This window comes from Thermobia domestica, chromosome 1 (assembly GCF_964235325.1).
Source record: "Thermobia domestica chromosome 1, izTheDome1.hap1.1, whole genome shotgun sequence".
Classification (NCBI taxonomy): domain Eukaryota; kingdom Metazoa; phylum Arthropoda; class Insecta; order Zygentoma; family Lepismatidae; genus Thermobia; species Thermobia domestica.
Window position 1 is genome coordinate 70782398 of NC_137454.1, and position 20204 is coordinate 70802601.

General features: G+C 32.5%; 1 protein-coding gene across 14 annotated transcripts in view; it reads left to right on the top strand.

Moving 5' to 3' along the window:
- Positions 1–19616, top strand: part of Ndae1 (Na[+]-driven anion exchanger 1) — a 518135-nt gene extending 498519 nt beyond the window's left edge. For 13 of the 14 annotated variants that reach the window (XM_081758609.1, XM_081758590.1, XM_081758579.1 and 10 more), the window contains 2 exons: positions 5710–5818; positions 15989–19616. In XM_081758609.1, coding sequence (XP_081614735.1) covers positions 5710–5818; positions 15989–16066 — 187 coding nt within the window. In that variant the 3' untranslated portion in view covers positions 16067–19616. Of the gene's footprint in view, positions 1–5709; positions 5829–15988 lie in introns of all 14 variants that reach the window. The other variant, XM_081758599.1, reaches the window with a different exon arrangement.
- The last annotated feature ends 588 nt before the right edge of the window (positions 19617–20204 follow it).

The window sequence follows — 20204 nt, forward strand, 5'->3', positions numbered from 1 at the left end:
AGACTCGCACTTTTTACCATTTAAATTTTTATCTATTTATTTTATAATACAAGTTTTATACTTCTCGTATAATTTCCTTAATCTGTATTTAGTTTTGAATTTTTGCTCTGATGAATTGCGCTTCTAAAATATTTAATCCTATTCCTGACTTTGTGAATTATGGCAACTTGCTAGTATACGGTAACGCCAGCTCTGTACCCACCCCTCCTTCCTCCCCGTTTCCCAAAATATCAAAACTTTATCAGGAATTTTAATTTTTATTCCTCTGTATAGAAACCATAAAGATTTCAATAAGTGAGTAAAATATTCTTAATAGAATTTGGCCCAAAATCACAGTAGAGCTTTTATTCTACAGTATACATTTTATTTTATCACAGTAATATGCAGTGGCGGCGGTTGGACGTCAAAAGTGGGGGGGCAAGACAGGATCTCAATATTTGTATATCTATGTTAGTTTTTTGGTTGCTTCTAACATTTTGTTTGACAAAAAGTTGTATAACTATTAGGATACTGTATTTTCCAGTTAAAATACCGTTGACAAGAGCAACGCAAGTAGATACTAGCCCTTTCTACTCTTAAACAACGAAGGTGTAAGAAGAGATTTGATTCCTTGCTCAAGAACATCTTAAAATTCTGTCTGGAAAATTGTGTGGTCAGATTAGAGGCTTGTTTGATAACAAATTCGCAAAACAAACAGAAAGGATAATATTAATCGAACAGTAATGAAAAATGAGGCTTGTTTCGCAAAAGTTATATTGAAACTGGGAATTAATGAACAACTTATATTTTTAATTCCATGCATGATATTACATGTTATTACTCTTAGAAATACAGTAAATAGTACAAGCATATGCTGCGACATTTAAACAAATAATTTTGCAGCTTCCCGAAAAATATTCGTTGCCATTAGGTACAGATTTCACTTTCTTGGAATACATCAAAACTCAACAATACTTAGAATCACTCCACACTCCAGTTATGCAAAATAATTCTAAAATCTAGAATTATGTTGAATTCACTAAATTTAATTGTATATACAAAATTGTATACAGTATGTATACCCCCTAAATTCATATATTACACTGCAAAACAATGCCGCGCCTTTGACGTGGAAGACCCGGGTTCGATTCCTGACAAGCGGTCATGTGGTTTGTATTCCACGTTAATCAGTAGATCCACGTCTCATATAGCATCACTGCTGAACGGGATGTTAAACTCAAAAAAATCAACTCAAAATATTCCTTACCATTAGAAAGAAAAGACATTTTAGGAACTGTCGATTTTTGTGCAATTAAACAATACTAATTTGGGAGCAGTGTTTCTTCCAGACATGCTTTTGGGAGGCGCTGCCCCCCGAAGCTCTGAGAGTATTCCACCCCCCAAAGGAGACCAAAATAATACGTCTATAATATAATAATAAATAGAATAGCACCAGCAGTGCTCTCCCCGGAACATTGTTTCTGAAAGAAACTTTTTTTTTTTTTTTTTTTTTTTTTTTTTTTTTTTTTGCGAAATGTTATCTCAATTAGTTCTAAAGCGACTGACTAACATATCGAGCCCTTGTAAGAAGAAATGAAAGTACACTCGAATCGTGGCGCTCCAATAGGTTAATTTTTGGGCCACTTTTCGTGGCAATTAAAACGCAATTCATGTAGCTTTCTTCACTGTACGGGAATACAACCAATACGTACTCACGAAACGGCAAATATTTTATGGCACCATTTTTATTCGGTGTCTTCCCACGTGCGACAGTCCTATTAGCGACAGGAACTGTTAACAGTCTTATGAGCGACCGATTCGATCTATTAAGTGCTCTATGAGTCACCGATTCGTTCATACTAAGATAATGGAAGAAGATAAGGTTCTCTCTTCTTCAACTTGTTTTATGCTAATGTGATTTAGAACCTAACAAAATGTACTATGAACAATTTCGCTCTACCTGAATTTAATACGTGAGAATGTTCTCATTACATTCACAATCTTTTATACGTTTTTCCTAATATTATATTTTTCAATTAATTTCTATGAATACATTGACTCTATCAAGGGGAAAACTAACTAAATATTTAGAGTAGCTCCACCTTTGTCTATGATTCTAATATAATTAAAAATTTCAGGTTAAAATAATACGGAGCAGAAGTTTAGATTGAATATGTTTATGGCATAAGAAAGAAATCAGAAAGAGGTATCGGCGCCCGAAGAAAATTTTCTAGGGAGGGGCATATCCATGGTTGCTGTATCACGTCTGGTATATCTGGTATTTAATATACGTGATTTGCTATATTACGTATACATTTTTGTGAGCCAGGGGGACGAACCCTGCCTTCCCATCGGGTGCCCATGGAAAAAAGGTGTTCACCATTTGAGAATATCAAAGAAATCTAAAAACACGGTGTATTCGAAGAAATTATTACACAAGTTACAAATCTCTCGCAGGACTTTACATTTCGTCAAGTTATAAGGGATTATTTCAGATTGCTTCACAACAAGCTTTTATGGATAAGTCAAAACAAGGGAGGAAGGCAAATTAAGCAATTAGTTTACGTTTTAGTAGCTTACAATAGGGAGGAAGGTAGTTTAAAGAGTTTGTTTACCTTTAGGAATATACTTTTCATGGAAATATCCCTGTTGTCTCGTTAAGTTATTTGATATGTTTTATGTCAAATCTAACTCAAAATTAAAATAAGTTTTATTTGCACTCACAGTAGAGGAAAAATATATTTGAAGTACGGTATCACTGGCACGTACATATTTCATACCAAGGTTGTTCGGGCGCTAATAACGCCAGAGACAAACATATTTTACGAGATGGAATCGTATCATCTTCCATCATCTCAATGTAAATGAATCGGTCACTCATAGGACAGATAACAGTTCCTGTCGCTAATAGGACTGTCGCTTCTGGGACTAATTCTTTTTATTCTATGAACCATTAATACATACAAAAACTTCATATTTCCAAATGAAATTATATACATTAAAGGATCGTTTCAAAAAAGTGGGGGGGCAACTGCCCCCCTTTGCCCCCCCTAATCGCCGCCCATGGTAATATGGTGTGAATATAATTTACAAGAACAACAACTAAAGGCAGTAGTAAAAAAGTAGTTATTGTGTTTTTCAGATGTAAAGCATCACGGGCAGTAGCCAATGCTGTGCGATATTCCGCGCGGTGTTGCCGGATTTCGGACTCCTTTCCCTTCTCGCTCTTCCTCTAGTTGAGGTTATTACACATACATTGGCAACATTATTCACAATGTAAATATACTATTTCAGCAAACTCAAAGATTTTGGCTGTGTATCCTAGAAGTATATATAGCAACTGAATAACCTACCTATTAACTTATTCCAGTGGAACTGCTAAACGTTCGTCTTCAACACTACTTTCACTATCGTCTATGTCAATTAATATTTCGCCATTGTCTGAATCTGACTCTTGTAAATTTTTTTATTATGAGTTCGAAAAATTGTAAACAAAAAATAATTCTTCGAGCTTCACTTCGTAGCACTTTTTTTTTTAAAAAAAAGAAAATTCCGCACTTGTACTGGGTTTCCTTAAAGACATTGTCAACTATAATTTTGGAGAACAAATGAACTACCACGAAAGAAAGCAACCCAGACACTGATGAATTTTGTTTATGCTAGAAGAGAAGCTGCATTCCTACACACACAATCAGCTCCTTTGCTTCCATGTCTGTTCCTATAATAACATACTCTTATACTTGATGTAGGTCTCACAACAACAATCCATCTGATTCGTAAGCAACACGATATGGTCGAGTTTGTTTTGGGTTACAATAATTTATGACACCACTCAGACGCCTGGTGCTTTTGCATCCCTGCTAGAGGAATAAAGAAGGAGTACGTAATTGGCCACACATACGTAAGGTATTGAAACGAAGAAAAAAATCATACTGCGTTTCTTCTGTCGAATAAGGAAGAATCTTGTATGAAGGCAATTTCAAAACAATATTACGAATGTCCCATACCTTCTGTTCTTCCACATGAGCTCCCGCCGGGAATCGAATATATATGTAAAAAATACATATATATGAATCAAATTGCAGAGGCTTATTATTTAATTCGATCGCTTACTATTCTCAAGGGTGTAGAAACGGGGGAAAAGAGAGCCTTGACTTTCCAAACTATTTCCAGCCCCGAAATGAGATTCATCTGGTATATGTTTAGCAAACTTATTTAATAGTTAATGCAAATTAGGAACGTTTATAATAAAATACGATTTAAAAAAAAGAAAAAAGAAAACATCATCAATACAGTTTCTGTACCTAATTACAAGAACGCTGATTTCTCTGTAAATTGGGGGGGAGTGCATTCAGATGCAGAAAGCATATATGATGATTTTAAGACAAATTGCATTCAAATTATGCCTAATATTTCACATTTACAAATAAAATGAGGGGCCCTGGCTCCCTCAGTCCCCCCAGGATCGGCGCCCTTGCCTAATTAAAACAACTAATTAATTATATGCTTTATATTCTCATTTTCCTAACTGGACGCTCACCGTGTGATCTCACTACTATATTATTGCATAATAATATCTGAGTTGATATTTTTTCGAGTTTTTTTTCCCTTTAGTATTTTAACCTACATAAACACAAAGTCGGATAAACAGACTGCTAGAAACAGCATTTGTTTTATTATGAATAGCTTATTGATTTATCTCTTACAATCCAGTTTTCAATTTCAGTACTGTCAGGATCCGTCTTTTGTTAAGGTAGCATCGAGAAAACATAATATGTATGTAGTATACATGGTGAGTTAAAATGCTTTTATATTCTGAAAGAGGTCATTTGTTCTGTTCTTAATGTGTGAAAAGCTTTCCTCCCCTGAAAGTAATGTTCCCCTAGAACAACCTGCTGGTTACACCCATGATTATTCTGTAATAAAAGTTGAGTTCTATTTCTGAATTGAAGAAAAATCCACTGGAAATTAGACGCGGGACTCATCACTCGTTTTACTAATTGTTTTATATGGAAACCTTTAAAAGCGTGTATCATAAGAACCAGTTGACAAAAAGATGTAGTTTTCACGTATGTGTTCGTAATTCTTTTCTCTACTTCGTAAAGTGAACAGTTGATGTGCTAATACAATATTTCTAATAAGCGCCTCTGGTATTGTCAAGATTCGCAGTAGCGCGAGAAGTCAGCGTGCGGACTGCTTGTCGCGAATTGTCAACACCGCTCAAAGCCAATTGGACGCCGCGTGAAGCCAACTCAAGGCCATGCCGCTTATCATCTGAAATCTGCTTTAAAAACCTATCTAAAATATTCTTCCAACAATTCTCAATATAAGACATTGTTTTATAAATACAAATATATTTTTATTTTATGATATGATTTTAGTGTAACTTCTTTTTTTCTTAAAAAAAAAAAATAGAAACAGTTCGAACTATCTGCAATATTGTAATACTACTAATATCACGATCATTCCCAACTTTCTGCTGAAAGAAAAATGACGTTTCTTAGTTTATCAATTCTATCAAATGTGTAGTTTCAAGTATAACGAACAAGACTTATTGATCTTAAAATAATGTGTTAAATTTATAATATTTAAAATATTTGTACATTTCTATAAGTGCTTCACGGCCGAAGATGTGTGCATTTTCTCCAACTTGTTTTGAGAAGAAGAAAATAAATAAATAAACTTGCATTGTCTTTAGCAGATGAAACAAATATTAGTATTTCATTGCAGGTCTAAATCTAGAAAACGAGGTAGCAAAAAAGACGCAATAAGTGACGATGAGAAGAAGAGACTGTCAACAATGGCTGAGGAAGATGAAGATGAAGGAATTACAATCAAGGTGGGAATAGGTACTTTCACTTCCTCTACTTAGTCTAGAAGAGTATATTTGTGTGTGTGGTTTCAGATTAGTTATGGAAGGTACGGTAGGTGGGCGTACATTTCGTCATATTATATACATCTATTTATTACCTACATTTTTATTTGTTTTTTTTATGTTCTAGACCAATCGCCAAGGGCGCCGATTTCTCTGTAACTTTGGGGGGACCCAATCAGATGTGGATTTGTATATTCATAGAAAACTATATATCACAATACATATATAAATACAAATTTTTAAAAATACATTGGGGCCCAGATGAGCTTTGTGGGGGGGGGGTCCGGGCCCCCCTCCCTCCTCCAGGATCGGCGCCCTTGCCAATCGCCATCTCCGTTTGTCTCCTTGTATTCTTGTTCGATTTGCATGTATCCCTTTTATTGTTGGACATAGCATTGAGTAGCAGAATTTGAGTCAAAAGTTTGTCATGCATGTCCTCAGATCGAAAAGTGATTGTGTGATATTTTTCTTTCGAACAGTTGGCATCATTTTCATTTCTAGCAATGTGTAACAAAACTTTTCGTTTCTCTGCTTCAAATGTATCAAACAAAAATAAAAGAAATTAAAAAAGCATGTGCTCTCATCGATAAGATATTTATATTAGTGTTATTAATTAACACAGTGATATGTAAACTATCCCGACAATTAGCACGTTTGGCCTTAGCTTAAGGAAAAAAAAGTTAGTAGTATCTGTCCTGCAAATGAATGAGTGGCGTTAACTATTGATTTTGTTTATAATGAAGTAATTTCAATAAGAATGATAGCATTTTGATAAGATTTTGGAATTATTCAAAAATTTAAGACAAGTAAATTTCGTTGTTCTAATAAGCAATTTGGCAACATGCCCTGTCCCCATCAGTCTGTTTGTTTATAGGACAAGAAATAAAAAATGTATTTTGGAAAAGTTCTACGTATATTCGCTGTGCTAGTTATAAGTTTTAAACTGCGAATTTTTTATATCATTACATAATTATAGCAACATTGAAACCGGTTGTAAAAAAAAAAAAAAAAAAAAAAAAAGTTAGTATCTGTATATATTCAACAGTGTGTCAATATTGGGAGCATATTACAATCGCAAATATGTTTAGTTTCTATACTATATATATTCTAAGTTAGTTAGGTTTGTTTGAAAGTGTAAGATTTGGTAATATTTTTTTAAGAGTAAAAGTAATTCCTAAACTCCAACTGTTCATTAGGGGGGCAAGAAAATCTGTCTCCTTTAGCGTAAAAAGTATAATTGTGAGACGTTAAATTACAGATTCCCTCTGCCCCTAACTATTCAGCAGTTTAAAAGTTTTATCGTACTCTAGGATAAAATCTCTATCTTAGAATCCATGTTAAATAGTACTAAATTATCTTACCTTTTTAATTTGGTGTACCAAACTTAGACAATACAATACTTCTTGTAAAGGTTTATATACAGTTGATTGGCACAGTTGTAAAGCTTTATATTTAACTTACCAGCGAAAAGTATTGTTCTGTTAACATTTTTGTTGGCAGTTTTGAGTTAATAGATATGAACAAAAAAAAAAAAAAAAAAAAAAATCATTTACTGATAGCTGAAACCAGTTTCTACCATTTTATATAATGGGCCTGTATGGAATTATTCTGCGATAAGTTTAATAAAAGATTTCGGAAATGTAAAACTTCTATGTCATCCAAGCTCTCTCAATTTCTGACAGGTCGTTAAAGATGTATGCAGTCTGACGTTGTCAGCGTGGTATACAGCCCCCTTTCTGTTGACCAGTTCCGGTGATAATTGTGGATAATACAGGTCCGAGTCTGTCGTTCTGCGACAGCAGCTTGTGATGCACGATGCCCTTCCAATTCCACAAAATACACAGCATAACCTTCCTGGGCGCCACTATGGGCTTTGCCACACACTGTGGAGCTTCTCTTCGCTTCGACCACCATCTTTTTCGTACATTGTTGCCGTAGGTTGTCCAGTTTTCATCCCTCGTCCTCCTGATCAATCGCTTTAGAAATGATTCGAATTCATTACGATTCAATAGAGATTCGTAGATAGAAATTCGATCGAGTGAAAATTTTTGAGTTAGATTTTGTTGCACCCAAACATCGAGGTTCTTTTTATAGCTAGCTTTCTTCAAATGGTTTAACACTGATTATGGATGTCATTGACGCTGTCATGACTGCCGGTCTTGCTTGACTTTGACAGAATATCCCTCCATTTGTTCTGTTCTTAGTCACCCACTACACAGAGCGTCTTGAACAACGAAATTTTCAAGAACAAAAATGACGGAACCATTTTTGACCGTTGTTTTGATAACGTATTTTGTCCATAAACAGCACAAACGTTATCACGAGCCTGCGAAGCATTTCCATTTTATCGAAATAAAATTGAAAATGTAGCGCAATATTTACGTCTTATCATAAGAATTTCAACACTTTCTATAGATACTAGCTTCTACTATCAAACGCCAAATGATGTTAAACTTGACCTGCTGCTACTCACATACCCTGAGATTTGGAATACTAATCCTATCTTGGACACAAAAGGCTCAATAATTTTTAGACCACAGAGTATATCTTGAAGCGCCCTTGTAATTTTAAACTAATAGACAGAAAATGCTGAAATTTTGTACGAGATAAATATCTGGACATTGTTTGATATATTCTGCAGTACTACCAGATTAACAATGTTAGCAACTCAATATAAAGTTATAATCTTCAAATGGCACCGTCAGGGTCGTCCAAATTTCAAAACTAAATATTGAATACGACACTTATTTTCAATACAACATTTATTTTTCGGTGTTATAAACTAAGAACGCTAGTTAACCCAAAAAAAAAAAAAAAAGCAGGAAGAGTACGCTTCTACAATCGTAATAACCTAAGTGAGACGGACGGGGCAATGCACGTCCAAAATGACTTTTTCAAAAAGATTTTATCTCGAGAAACTGCATAAGTTTCATATTGAATCACGTATATAGATTTCGATAAATGTAAAAGATCGTATACCGTTTACAACAGTTCGATATGTCAAATCGTTCCACCAACATTTCATTGTATATTTAACTTGATTTTCGAATAACAATAAGTACAACTGCACCAAAACATATTTTATATTACATTAATGAAACACAAGCGACGTAAAACCGGCGCGTGAATATGAAAACCTCAGACGGTTCAGATTGAGCAGTCATAAGTGAAATAGAAAAAAAAAATAAGCAAGGTGAAAGACTTGAGTTGAATTCAAAGTAATCATTCAAGTTGAGTTCACTGTGTGAAGTAAGTGGCCTCATACCCTTTAAGCGCACGGAGATATAAGAGTATATATCACTCTTCAGATATAAAACAGGCTGTAGTCTCAGTAAAATTTAGAGATTATGAGAGTAAATAGGAGAGAGTAAATGAATAGCTAATTTATTACCTTTACCTTTAGTTAAGTATTCTAGTCCCTGTCACTTCTGTAATTATACTAGAAAAAAACTAGACAGGGAAGTCAGTTGCAATTTAAATAAATAAGTTCAAATGAAATGAAATAAGTACAAAACTGCATTTATTTATATATTCATATTTATTGTGATAAACGTTAGTTAGTTCGTTAAAAATATGTTTATGTATAAGGTGTTTTGAATGAAGGGTGATTGTACTGACGAAAATGAGCCAAAAAGTGTGTAAAGAGTTGTCGAAATTCATTTTATAGAAGGTCATACTTGAAGTAAACAACAGTACGCAATTTAGAATTACAGTAAACTTCGGAAGGAGTCGCCCATAGCAGTAGAGAAATCCCAAACAAAGATAAGTCATTATGAAAAATTCCTTGTACAGCAATCACTTCTGAAATATCGTATTGAAATTCAGAGAGAAAATGCGACTGAGCACAGAATCGAACCCAAGTCTCTGCTTTACTGTGCCAGTGCACTCACCACTACGCCACCCACTTTTTGTTTTTAATTGTTCGTTCAAACCACATCTGTACCAATATTTATAACCGTTCTGTTTGGAAAATGCAGTGAATAATTTGAGAATACGTTGTTTTCATTCTTCCTTTAACATTTTAACAATTTTATCGTGTAAAACTTCTTCTGATATTTCACTGTTACTGTTCACTCGTAAATTTAAAATATTCTTTATCAAGAACTTAAAGTAGTATCTGAATTACTGTTAAAATTATGTGAGTCGCTATTAGGAGTATTACGTTATTACTTGGACTAAATGTGTCACTGCTAGCAGTATATGTGTTAACGTGCTTAACAGGGTATTTCTTTTACATCATAGTACATAAATATAATTAAAAAAATGTTTTAGGAGAGTAAAAACTATCAATTACATATTGTTGGAAACTAACTTACTTACTTACTCCTCTACGCCACAGTCCATATAGGGCTCAGGCCGACTGAACTACACGTCTCTATTCTTCTTTCTCCATGGCCTTGGTTCTCCAACGTCGTATTTCCATTTCTTTCAAGTCTTGTTCTACGTCTTGTAACCATCTCAGCCTAAATCTTCCAGTCAATCTTATTCCCCCTGGTCTTCCATATAGCATCCTTTCCGGTAGTCAGTTCTCGTCTATACGTTGAATATGGCCTACCAACTTAATTCTTCGTTGTTTAATGTGTTCTACTATATCTAAACCTTTATATATTTCGTACAGTTCTTAATTTGTCCTTATCCTCCACGATTCCTCTATTATTTTTGGTCCGTATATTTTTCTCAAAAATTTTCTCTCCCATCGCAGTAATAATGTTTTGTTTCCTTTGGTTAGTCCATGCCTCACTAGTATATGCCACTATTGGTCTTAGGATTGTTTTATATACGGTTTCCATTGTTGGAAGCAAATTAACTATTTTTTATATTATATTTAGCACCACAAAAAAATCATATTTGTCAATTTTTCTCGAAAACTACACATGAGAATTTACACTCAAGGATGTCATTTCGTTCAGCTCAATGTGATCTATATATCGACATATATATGTCATTTTTGGACAATATTATAGTTTAAACGAAAATTAAACTTTAAAAGTTAATCATAATTGTGGTCTATATTCAGGGGTAAAAGTGGATCTGAAAAGGTAGGGGAACGGTAGTAGCGGCATGACGTCACGCCGTCCCCCTGCCTATCTTTGCCCATTGTACTTTTTTAGGAACTGGGGGGACGCCGTACACATTTTCTGGACGTGAAGGGACGGCGTCCATCCACATTTCCCCTCACTTTTACCCCTAAGCTTGATAAGGGTATACTTCAGTATCAAGTTGAACTCAATAGATGGGGTAGTTATCGTACAGCACCATTAAAAAAAAAAAAAGGTTTACAAACATTTTGTTTTCTTTTCTCAAAGACTACACATGGAGATTTATACTTCACTCATATATAAGATCTATCAATTGATATATGTTTGTTTCATCTTTGATTTTTTTTTCTTTTAAATCAGTAATGATATAGTAGAATTTCGTTTCCTTCATTGCTCATAAATGCCTTTTTCTTTAATTATTTAAGTTTTCATTAGTAACCTAATCGAGCAGATAATTTACTTTCTTTGCAAAGTATTTTAAAGATATTTTAGCAATCACACAAAGAGAAAAAAGAAAAGTATTGTGTGAATAAATCTTTATATATATATATATTATTTGTTTTTCATCCTTTTATCTTCGCTTAGTTGAATATACATTTTATACCCGACAACTTTCTGTTCCCTTATGGAAGATGCAACTATCGAAACGATTGTTATTACCTCTTGGCATTTCAATATCAGTATTCTTTGTCGTTATATATATATATATATATATATATATCATTGCATGTCCTCGTATATCTACTTATTCTGAATACACATTTACGGATTTTTCTAATTATACATTTACAATCTAAAGTATATTATTTCAAATAAACAGATATGTGGAGAACTTCGTTTTACGATACTTCACATATTATATATTTATGATGAAATACTGCTGAAATCAAAATATCTTTATTTTTATATTCTGACAACTTCACGTAAAATATTTTTTTATTATTTTATTCTGTTATTTTGAGAATGCACAGATTAAATATTTTTGATAAGATAATATTGCAGCTTGATGTGTCTACCTATTTATATAGATATGTATTTTTTTTAACTAGTACTCATAGTACCTTTGGAGACTGGTGCGTGCTACGTGCTACAATTGTTTTAAGTTTGATTTTTGTAGATGTATATCATCTGTAGAAAATATATAATTTAAATATAAAACTAATATGAATGTGCATGTATTTTATTACTGTGTTTGCGCTGTCTGTGTGCAGATTTAGGATTTTGTGTGATATAATTTCTACTATATTTATGTACACTCTTGTTAAGAAAAACAAATTTTACCACCTACCTGCCTTTCGGCAGCTGTACACTCTTAGTCATATATAGGATCGAATTAGAAAGAGAAAGACTAAAATGTACTGGCTTAGACGCAGCCTTAATATAATTGCTGCAAGCTTACATGTCGAAACATTTTACATGAGTAAAAGTTTTTCTCTTTTGATGAACAAAAAGGGTGGCCATTTTTCAAAGAACAAGATTGTACTTAATATGAGTACTAAGAAATGCAAACAGCTTTTGGGGCAGTATTTTGTTTAGTTTTAGATTTAAAAATTAAGGATTGGATCACGTATCTGATATTTCTGAAAACTAATACATTTTAGGAACATACTGTATTTACTTAATATCATGTAGTGAATAATATCATAATAAAATGATTCATGGTTTGAAAGTTTCAATCAATGACATTGACATTATTGCTATGAACCTGAAATAAATTTTGCAAACCTTATATATACACTTTAAAACCTTGGATTAAAATAGGTGTCTTTGTCTTCTTAATTTTCTTATGGTTAGGATTGCTAAAAGACCTAACCTATATCATTTCAACATAATGTTGAGGATATTGATTGCATGCATGTATTAATGCATAATTATTAGGAGTAAATAAAATATCAGTTATACAGGGTGTTTCAAAACAACACTGGCAACGTTTGGGAGGTGCTTCCTGACACCAAGATAAGACAAAAAAGTATAGACCAACCTCGGTGCAGAAATCCGTCATTTCGGAGTTATAGGCTGCCGAAAACATGAAAAAATAAATTTTAAAGGTCCATAACTCCAATACTATGGGATCTACCGTAGTTGGGTCAAGACTTCACGTAGGAACTAAAATGTGCGCTATCCAAAAATACGTGCTTCAGAATTCTGCGGTATTGACGCAACAATTTTTTACAGAGGAAGTTTGCACAAGGGTATATAATTTGAAGTATTCACCAACTACCTCTATAAAATTTTTTGCAGGAAGTACCGTAGGAATTCTGAAACACGGATATTAGGATAGAGCACATACTAGTTCCTATGTAAAGTCTTGACCCGACTACGGTAGATCCTATAGTATTGGATTTATGGACCTTTAAATTTCATTTTTTTTTTTTTTTTTTTTTTCATGTTTTCGGCAACCTATAACTCCGAAATGACGAATTTCTGCACCCAGGTTGGTCTATACTTTTTGTCTTATCTTGATGTCAGGAATCACCTCCCAAACGTTGTCGGTGTTGTTTTGAAACACCCTGTATACGAGTGATTACATAATACTGATATCTTACAATGTATTTCTAGTTTCTTTGACGCTCTAAGACAGTTTTGAATTGTAAATAGGTTTATTTGTTTGTGATTTCTGTATAGGTTATTGCCTCTGTTATCTTCTTTAAATTACCCAATTAGCTCATGTTTAATTAGGTTGCAAGAGAATGTTCCAACAAAGAATAAGAATAAGATATAGTTTCAAGAAACAATAGGCTTTGTCATTTTCACTCTCCAAGTTCCGTAACGATATTTTTACACCAAAAATATTTTCGAATCTATCATTAGTGTGTTTTTAGAATATGTTCAGTTAAGAATTCGTTTAAAGTTTGGATAATATTAAAAAAAAATCCTTAAAATATAAAATTGCTTCTTTAGATATCGGAGAGATGTATGACAGTATTCCTTCTTCTTTAGTATCAGAAAGACTCAACTAGAAAGTAACACCTGTTCACATAACTACATCAATAATTCAGCTTCTTTAGACAACTTGTTTCCAATTTAAATAAATAAATAAACAGGTCTCTGGATTAGTAATGGAAAATCCTCTCTCACAATTTTTAGCAAATCTCACCATCGACCACTTCGAAAACAAAATTCTAACAAATTCATGTCTAAGCACCATAATATGTGCACGCTACGATGATAATACTATCATCCTCTACAAAGACTCAGAAACTAAATGAACTCTTCAGAACTAAATAATATTCACCCTAAGAGAAACTTCATGAATAAAATTCGAAAATGCGTTTCTTGAACATTTATATTTAAAAAGATTAATTCTTGGTTTCGATAATATCTGAATATCAAAAAACAAATTCATGTGACAGTTACATTTTTGCTGCTTCCTAGTGCCCACACTCACAAAACATGAACCTATGGACAAATTTTTATAAAAGAATCTACAGACTTATTTGAGCCGTGTTTAAATGAGGAACTCTTAAAACAGAAACGTTACACATCACCAGAAAATTAAAAAAAAAAAAAAAAAAAACGGATATAAGGGGGATCAAATATAAAGACAGAAAAATACTTCTAGAATTCAATACCTGACTCAAATTCACAACGCACAAAGAAGAAAATGTACAAAGGAAAATAAAATCAGCATTGAATACCAGGGCTATGAGAATAGAGATGAAAGATGGGTTTGCAGTGTCATATGTAAAGAGCTTATCACCCAAACTAAAAAGTGCTTTCTGATATTTCATCATAAAATTAGCTTCATCTTCCCCTTTAAACATACAAAAATCAGTTTTATTTCACAAAGAATATTTCGTAAAGAGCTTGAAAACTCTTCTGTATATAGTGTATGTAGTGACATATTCATGTGGAGAAAATGGATTGGTTATGGTCGAATGAGATTATAATTTAAGTATAAAGGAACATGTGGACACATTACACACTTAGAACAAAGACCGGTTTCAACACTAACTAAACATTTAAGTGGGTGTGTAGCTATTCATTAGTAGAATTGAAACGAAAACATAAATTCAAAAGGGTAACAAGCCATTTAGTTGCTTAGGTTGTATCCATTATGAAAGATGAATCCAGACCAGACTACACTGGATGATAGCTCATCTCTAAGGACTTTGTTCCGATCATTTAAAAGTACGTAACTAATTCTACTAATTGCGTCAGTACGTAATTAAATGGCCTTTAGAGTTATAAAGAACAACTTTGAAAATGTGGCTGATTGCAATTTAATAGAAGGATATTACACATTATTATTCCAAATTTGGGTAGAATATGATACTATATTTAAAAAAATAAAAAAGTTCAGTTATTAGGTTAACATATACTTTCGTTTGTTATTTGTCACTACTGCCATCTGTGAATAATCTAGGTAAATATAATATTCTGTATACTATCATGTGTTAGTTATTGCGAGTTTGTTGTTGTTGATGATCGGTTGAACAAAACCTCCAGCGATAAGCTCGGAACATTCCGTAATATTAAATAATTGTTGAGGACAAAAATTGGTGCATATATATACGTACATATATACCGGTATATATACTGTCTCAATGTTTGTCCTCTTACGCCTGTTCAATATACAGTAAATAAATAACAAGTCTAATGAAACACCATTTAAAGGAAGAACTAATATTTGAAAATCGTTTTTGTAGACATGGTAGCCTACTTTACAAAATCAAGTTAAATATCGTTGTCTTTTATTATCTTCAACAAGCTCGATTAGCAGTTTCTTCATATCTCTTCTGTGGTTCATATTTTCTCGGTTTCTTTCTGTACGAAGTTTATCAGGGGTAAACTTTTACCGAAATCTTTGGTTATAGACGATACATAATATTGATGCGTGCAAATTAGGTGGTTAATAGCGTAGACAAGCTACAAATGCTGAATCAAAAAGAAGTATTTCACCATTAGCTATAAAGATTTCATTCAAATATGATCATACTTCATAGAATTAAGCAGTACTTTTATTTAGGAAAAGAGAAATCCTGTAATTCATGATAAAAAAATATATCAGATACGTGAACATTCCTTGTAGAAACACACGCAAAAAAAAATGTATATTTCATTTATAATTTTTGTCAAAACTGTTGCTTTGCAGATTGATCACCCTCGAAGCAATGACCTGGAGGATGCAAAGAAGGCTAATAGCATGAACGGGGCAGAGACTTCCGTATAGGACTCAGTGAAGATAGTGAAAAAAATAAAAAGCTTCAACGAACCTAATTTTTTGAAGTCATAGGTGAAAGGCGGGTTTGTGTTGATGTTATTACAATTATTCCCCAAATTGTACAAATAATGATGCATTTTTTAAAAAAAAGAGAAAACATCAGATTGTGTCTCAAATTCGTTTTATTTTTATTTATTTATTTTTTTTTTAGTTTCTTGTGGAAAAGTTGGTTTGAAAAAAAAAATCTGAATCATTATTTTTTCTAAATCATTATTTAAAAAATCTCTTTTACATGTCGAGAGAGGAAAGGGTACTACGGTAAAGTAAACGAAAGAAAGAAAGAAAGAAAAAATATTAAGTTACATGAAACTAAGATACTTGATGTCCCTTTTAACATCTTATTTCGGAGAAAAATAAAGTATTTATGAATATGGTTCCGCAGGCGGGTTGGATTAAATATTGTTGATACTCAAAGTCAAACAATAAGCTTGTTACTTCATCTTATGTTTTTAAAGAAGTAGTTAATATTTGTCCTGAAACTTCCATTAATAATATTTTTTTAAGAACTAGCTAAGTGTGAAAGTATCATTTATTAGGAAAAGGTAAATATTTATTATTTATAATGCTCACTTTTTATTTTATGTTGTACTTCATAATATTATCTTACAATTCAATATATCTATTTATCATGCCAAAGTAATATTTATTGAGAAATTATTTTTTAGGCTGTATATATATATATTAGAAGGGAATTGTATTTGTGCTGAACAAGAATATTAAATATAAAGAAACCTGAATCCATTGTGAAGTGTCGCCATTTCTGTATGTGATTAAAAAAAAAAAATAATTACTCAACTTCCATAGATTTTTTTTTTGTTGGTAAGAAAAAGTAATCTAGTTTTTAGTAATTACCGTACATTACATAAAATAGAATTTAACGACAAATTTAAAGCAATACAAGAAAATTAACTGTGCTGTGTACATAATATTTTTTTTTTAAGATAATGAAGTTATGTTTGGTATGTTTTTCTTTCTGTAAAAAAACAAGTAAAGAAAAGAATGCTGATTATTTCTAATTGCAATTTGACGTAAATTGCATTAATCATATTAATAATAGAATGCGCAAGAAGATCGAGTGAAATGAAGTGCAGAACACAACATGGTTTAAAATTAAAAAAAAAAAAAAGAACGTGCAAAATAATTTTAAAAAAAGTGCGATCTAAGCTTATAATAACGTATATTTTTTTGTGTGTGAGTGAGTGTAAATATTGGGTATTGCCTTCTCCTTAACTTGAACTATATGGTGTAAATATATATATATAGATATATATTTATGCATTAATTTTATATATATGTATACATATTAAAGAGTCAAGGAGATTTGGAAACCTTCCCACATAGGTATAAAAATTTTAAAAAATGTGTACAAAAATAGATAAATAAATAAATAAATAAATAAATAAAATGAAATCAATGAAGTAAAGTGAAACCAGTTACAAAGGTCTCATGTTGTGTGCTGCGCATTTTTGCTCCTACAAGAACTGCCTCAAATAGGTAGCAGCTTCTTTTTTCATTAGCATAAATTCAGGGAAAAAAAAAATAAGAAAATTGTTTCCATAGATAAAATAAAGTTACTTTGATAAGTGTGTGTGTGTGTGCGTGTGTGTGTGTGTGTCCTTTTGTGACTAGATGACTCCTACACGTTATTCACTTTACACTGTACATGTGTATAGTGTTTAGAGAAACAATTGTTGAAAGTAGCTGCTTTGTGTACATAACATTGACCTGTGAAAAAAGTGACTGAGGAATTATGAAAAAGTCTTTTGTCTTCGGCATTTTCATAGTCTATCCATTTTTTTCTTTCTTTCTTTTAACTTGTGTTATGTCATGGACAGGGCCGGATTTAGGGGGGTGTATTGGTGCACGTGAACCCCCCTCCCCCTTCGTTGTAAATATACACTATCTAAAATGAGAAGCTAGCAGTGAAAATAGCAACACTTTCTGGCGTTATTTTTTTCCCATTTAGGACTTAAGAGAAAGCAGAGCTTTGTAGAAGCAGTAGCTTGTCGATTTTGTGAAGGTTGAAGGAAATGGATTCACCAAACAAAACAATATAACATGTCAAGTAGGGAAGAAAATAGAAGCCATGAGGAGAGATGAACAGTTTTTCCTGCAATCACGTGCGACCCTACCTACCCCACTCCCCCCGTTCTATATATCACCGTTGTCAGGGGTAAAGAATATTGTCGCATACCATTTTGAAGAGTTTCCGTGTGATTGGTTATTTTGGTAGTGGTTAGTGCACCTCCTTTAGAAAATCGTGGATCCGGCCCTGGTCGTGGGTTTGAAAGAATTACGTTATTTTCACTTGGAAAGGAAGAAATGGGGTTATCTGAGCAAGATTACCTCGGGTGCTAAAAACCCCTAATTTGATTTCAGGCAATTTGAATTTATGGTGGACAACTCTGCATTCATGAGTTTCTGTCTGAGTTCTCCGTTTTTCTCTCACTTTGTTTGTTCCATTTAACAGCAGCGACTTGTGCTTCCATGTTGCAAAGTTTCAGCGTTTTCTGTTTGCTCTAATAAGAATTTAGTTTCAAACACCTTAAAGCACAGAAATCACCTTATGAAATCAAAAATAAATAAATAAAATACATTCTTACTTGAAATTCCAGAGTGCTGCAACATAGAAGCGCGAGCCGCCAATTCCACCATTTACATCATCGTCATCCACTTGCATTTATCATGGTTTCCATTAACCTATAACACTATACAATTTTACATGTATTAAATGTGGAAATTGTAAAAACAAATAAGAATAAGAACAAGACACCGTACTAAGTTATTTATTTATTTTTTTTATGACGGATATTAATTAAAATCAAATACATTGTATATATTCAATGATTTTACTTTTTTCTTGTGATAATGTAATTAACAATCTATATTTTTTTTTTAATTTAATTTAATTCTAGTTCACGTTGAGTTTCATCTACACGAATGAAAATACTGTTGCAGACAAACTTAGAGATCTCTTGCCCCAACCACTACTCATTTTCCTCTACACAACCCTCGTCTGATCTTAGGCGCACGTGCGCTGTCATTCTCTTCAATGTTGCCGTCCTTCCGTAACACTTGTATAGACCGTATCGAAAGAAATATCCTTTCAGCTGAAACTGAATAAAATTCAGCACTTTAAAAAAAAAAAAAAAAAAAAAAAAAATGGAAAATAAAAGAAAGGGACCACAAAGGCAATGTTGATTTTTAGGTATAAATCTTTAACAAATGTCGCCAAGAATAGCAGGGAGAGTTTTGAGGACTTTCCAGTTTCCACGAAAAAAGTATCTCTATCCATGTCTGCTAGTTTATGTTACTAATCTAGGCAGGGAATGGCTAGCGTAGTAAGTAGTGCACCAGCACGATAAGCTAGAGATCCATGTGCGTTCTCTGACCCAGTTGCATATATACACTCTTTAAATTTCAAATCTTACCTACCGTACAATCCGTAAATTACAACTTATAATTTCTTAAATGTAAAATTTAAATTTAAATTCCATTTTTTTTAAATCCATGTCATCATCATCAGGTACACTCACAAATAATTTAACATATACCATTTCTCCTTATTAAAAATCTTATAATTGACATAACACAAGTTTCTGCTTATTGGTATAATATTTAATTTTAAAAATATACATAATTAAAAATCATGTTATATTGTACATTTAACTATTTTGTATAAAATGATTACATTAACCAATTCATTAGTTCTTTTTTGTGATATACATTTATGCAAAATATATTCATTTTGTGATTGTTTTTATTATATATGTGTGTAAGCAAAATGAAATGGTGATTTTTTTCTTTTAAATCATTATCATGAACGTGTACTATGTTCCGAAAAGAATAATATATATATTTATTTTGAAAGAAAGAAGGAAAAAAAGTTCGTCGAGTTTATTATCGATTTAAGGTAACTGTTGGCGAAAATGTTAAGGTCGATGAATTTTACAATCTGTAAGACAAGACTGGACTAAACACAAGGTCAAAAACTTTGGTAGTTTTTAATTAGACTGTGATGCAGTGTACAAAACCTTGTGTGATATAATTTATTGTACACCATGTTAGAACACCTGAAACATGCATA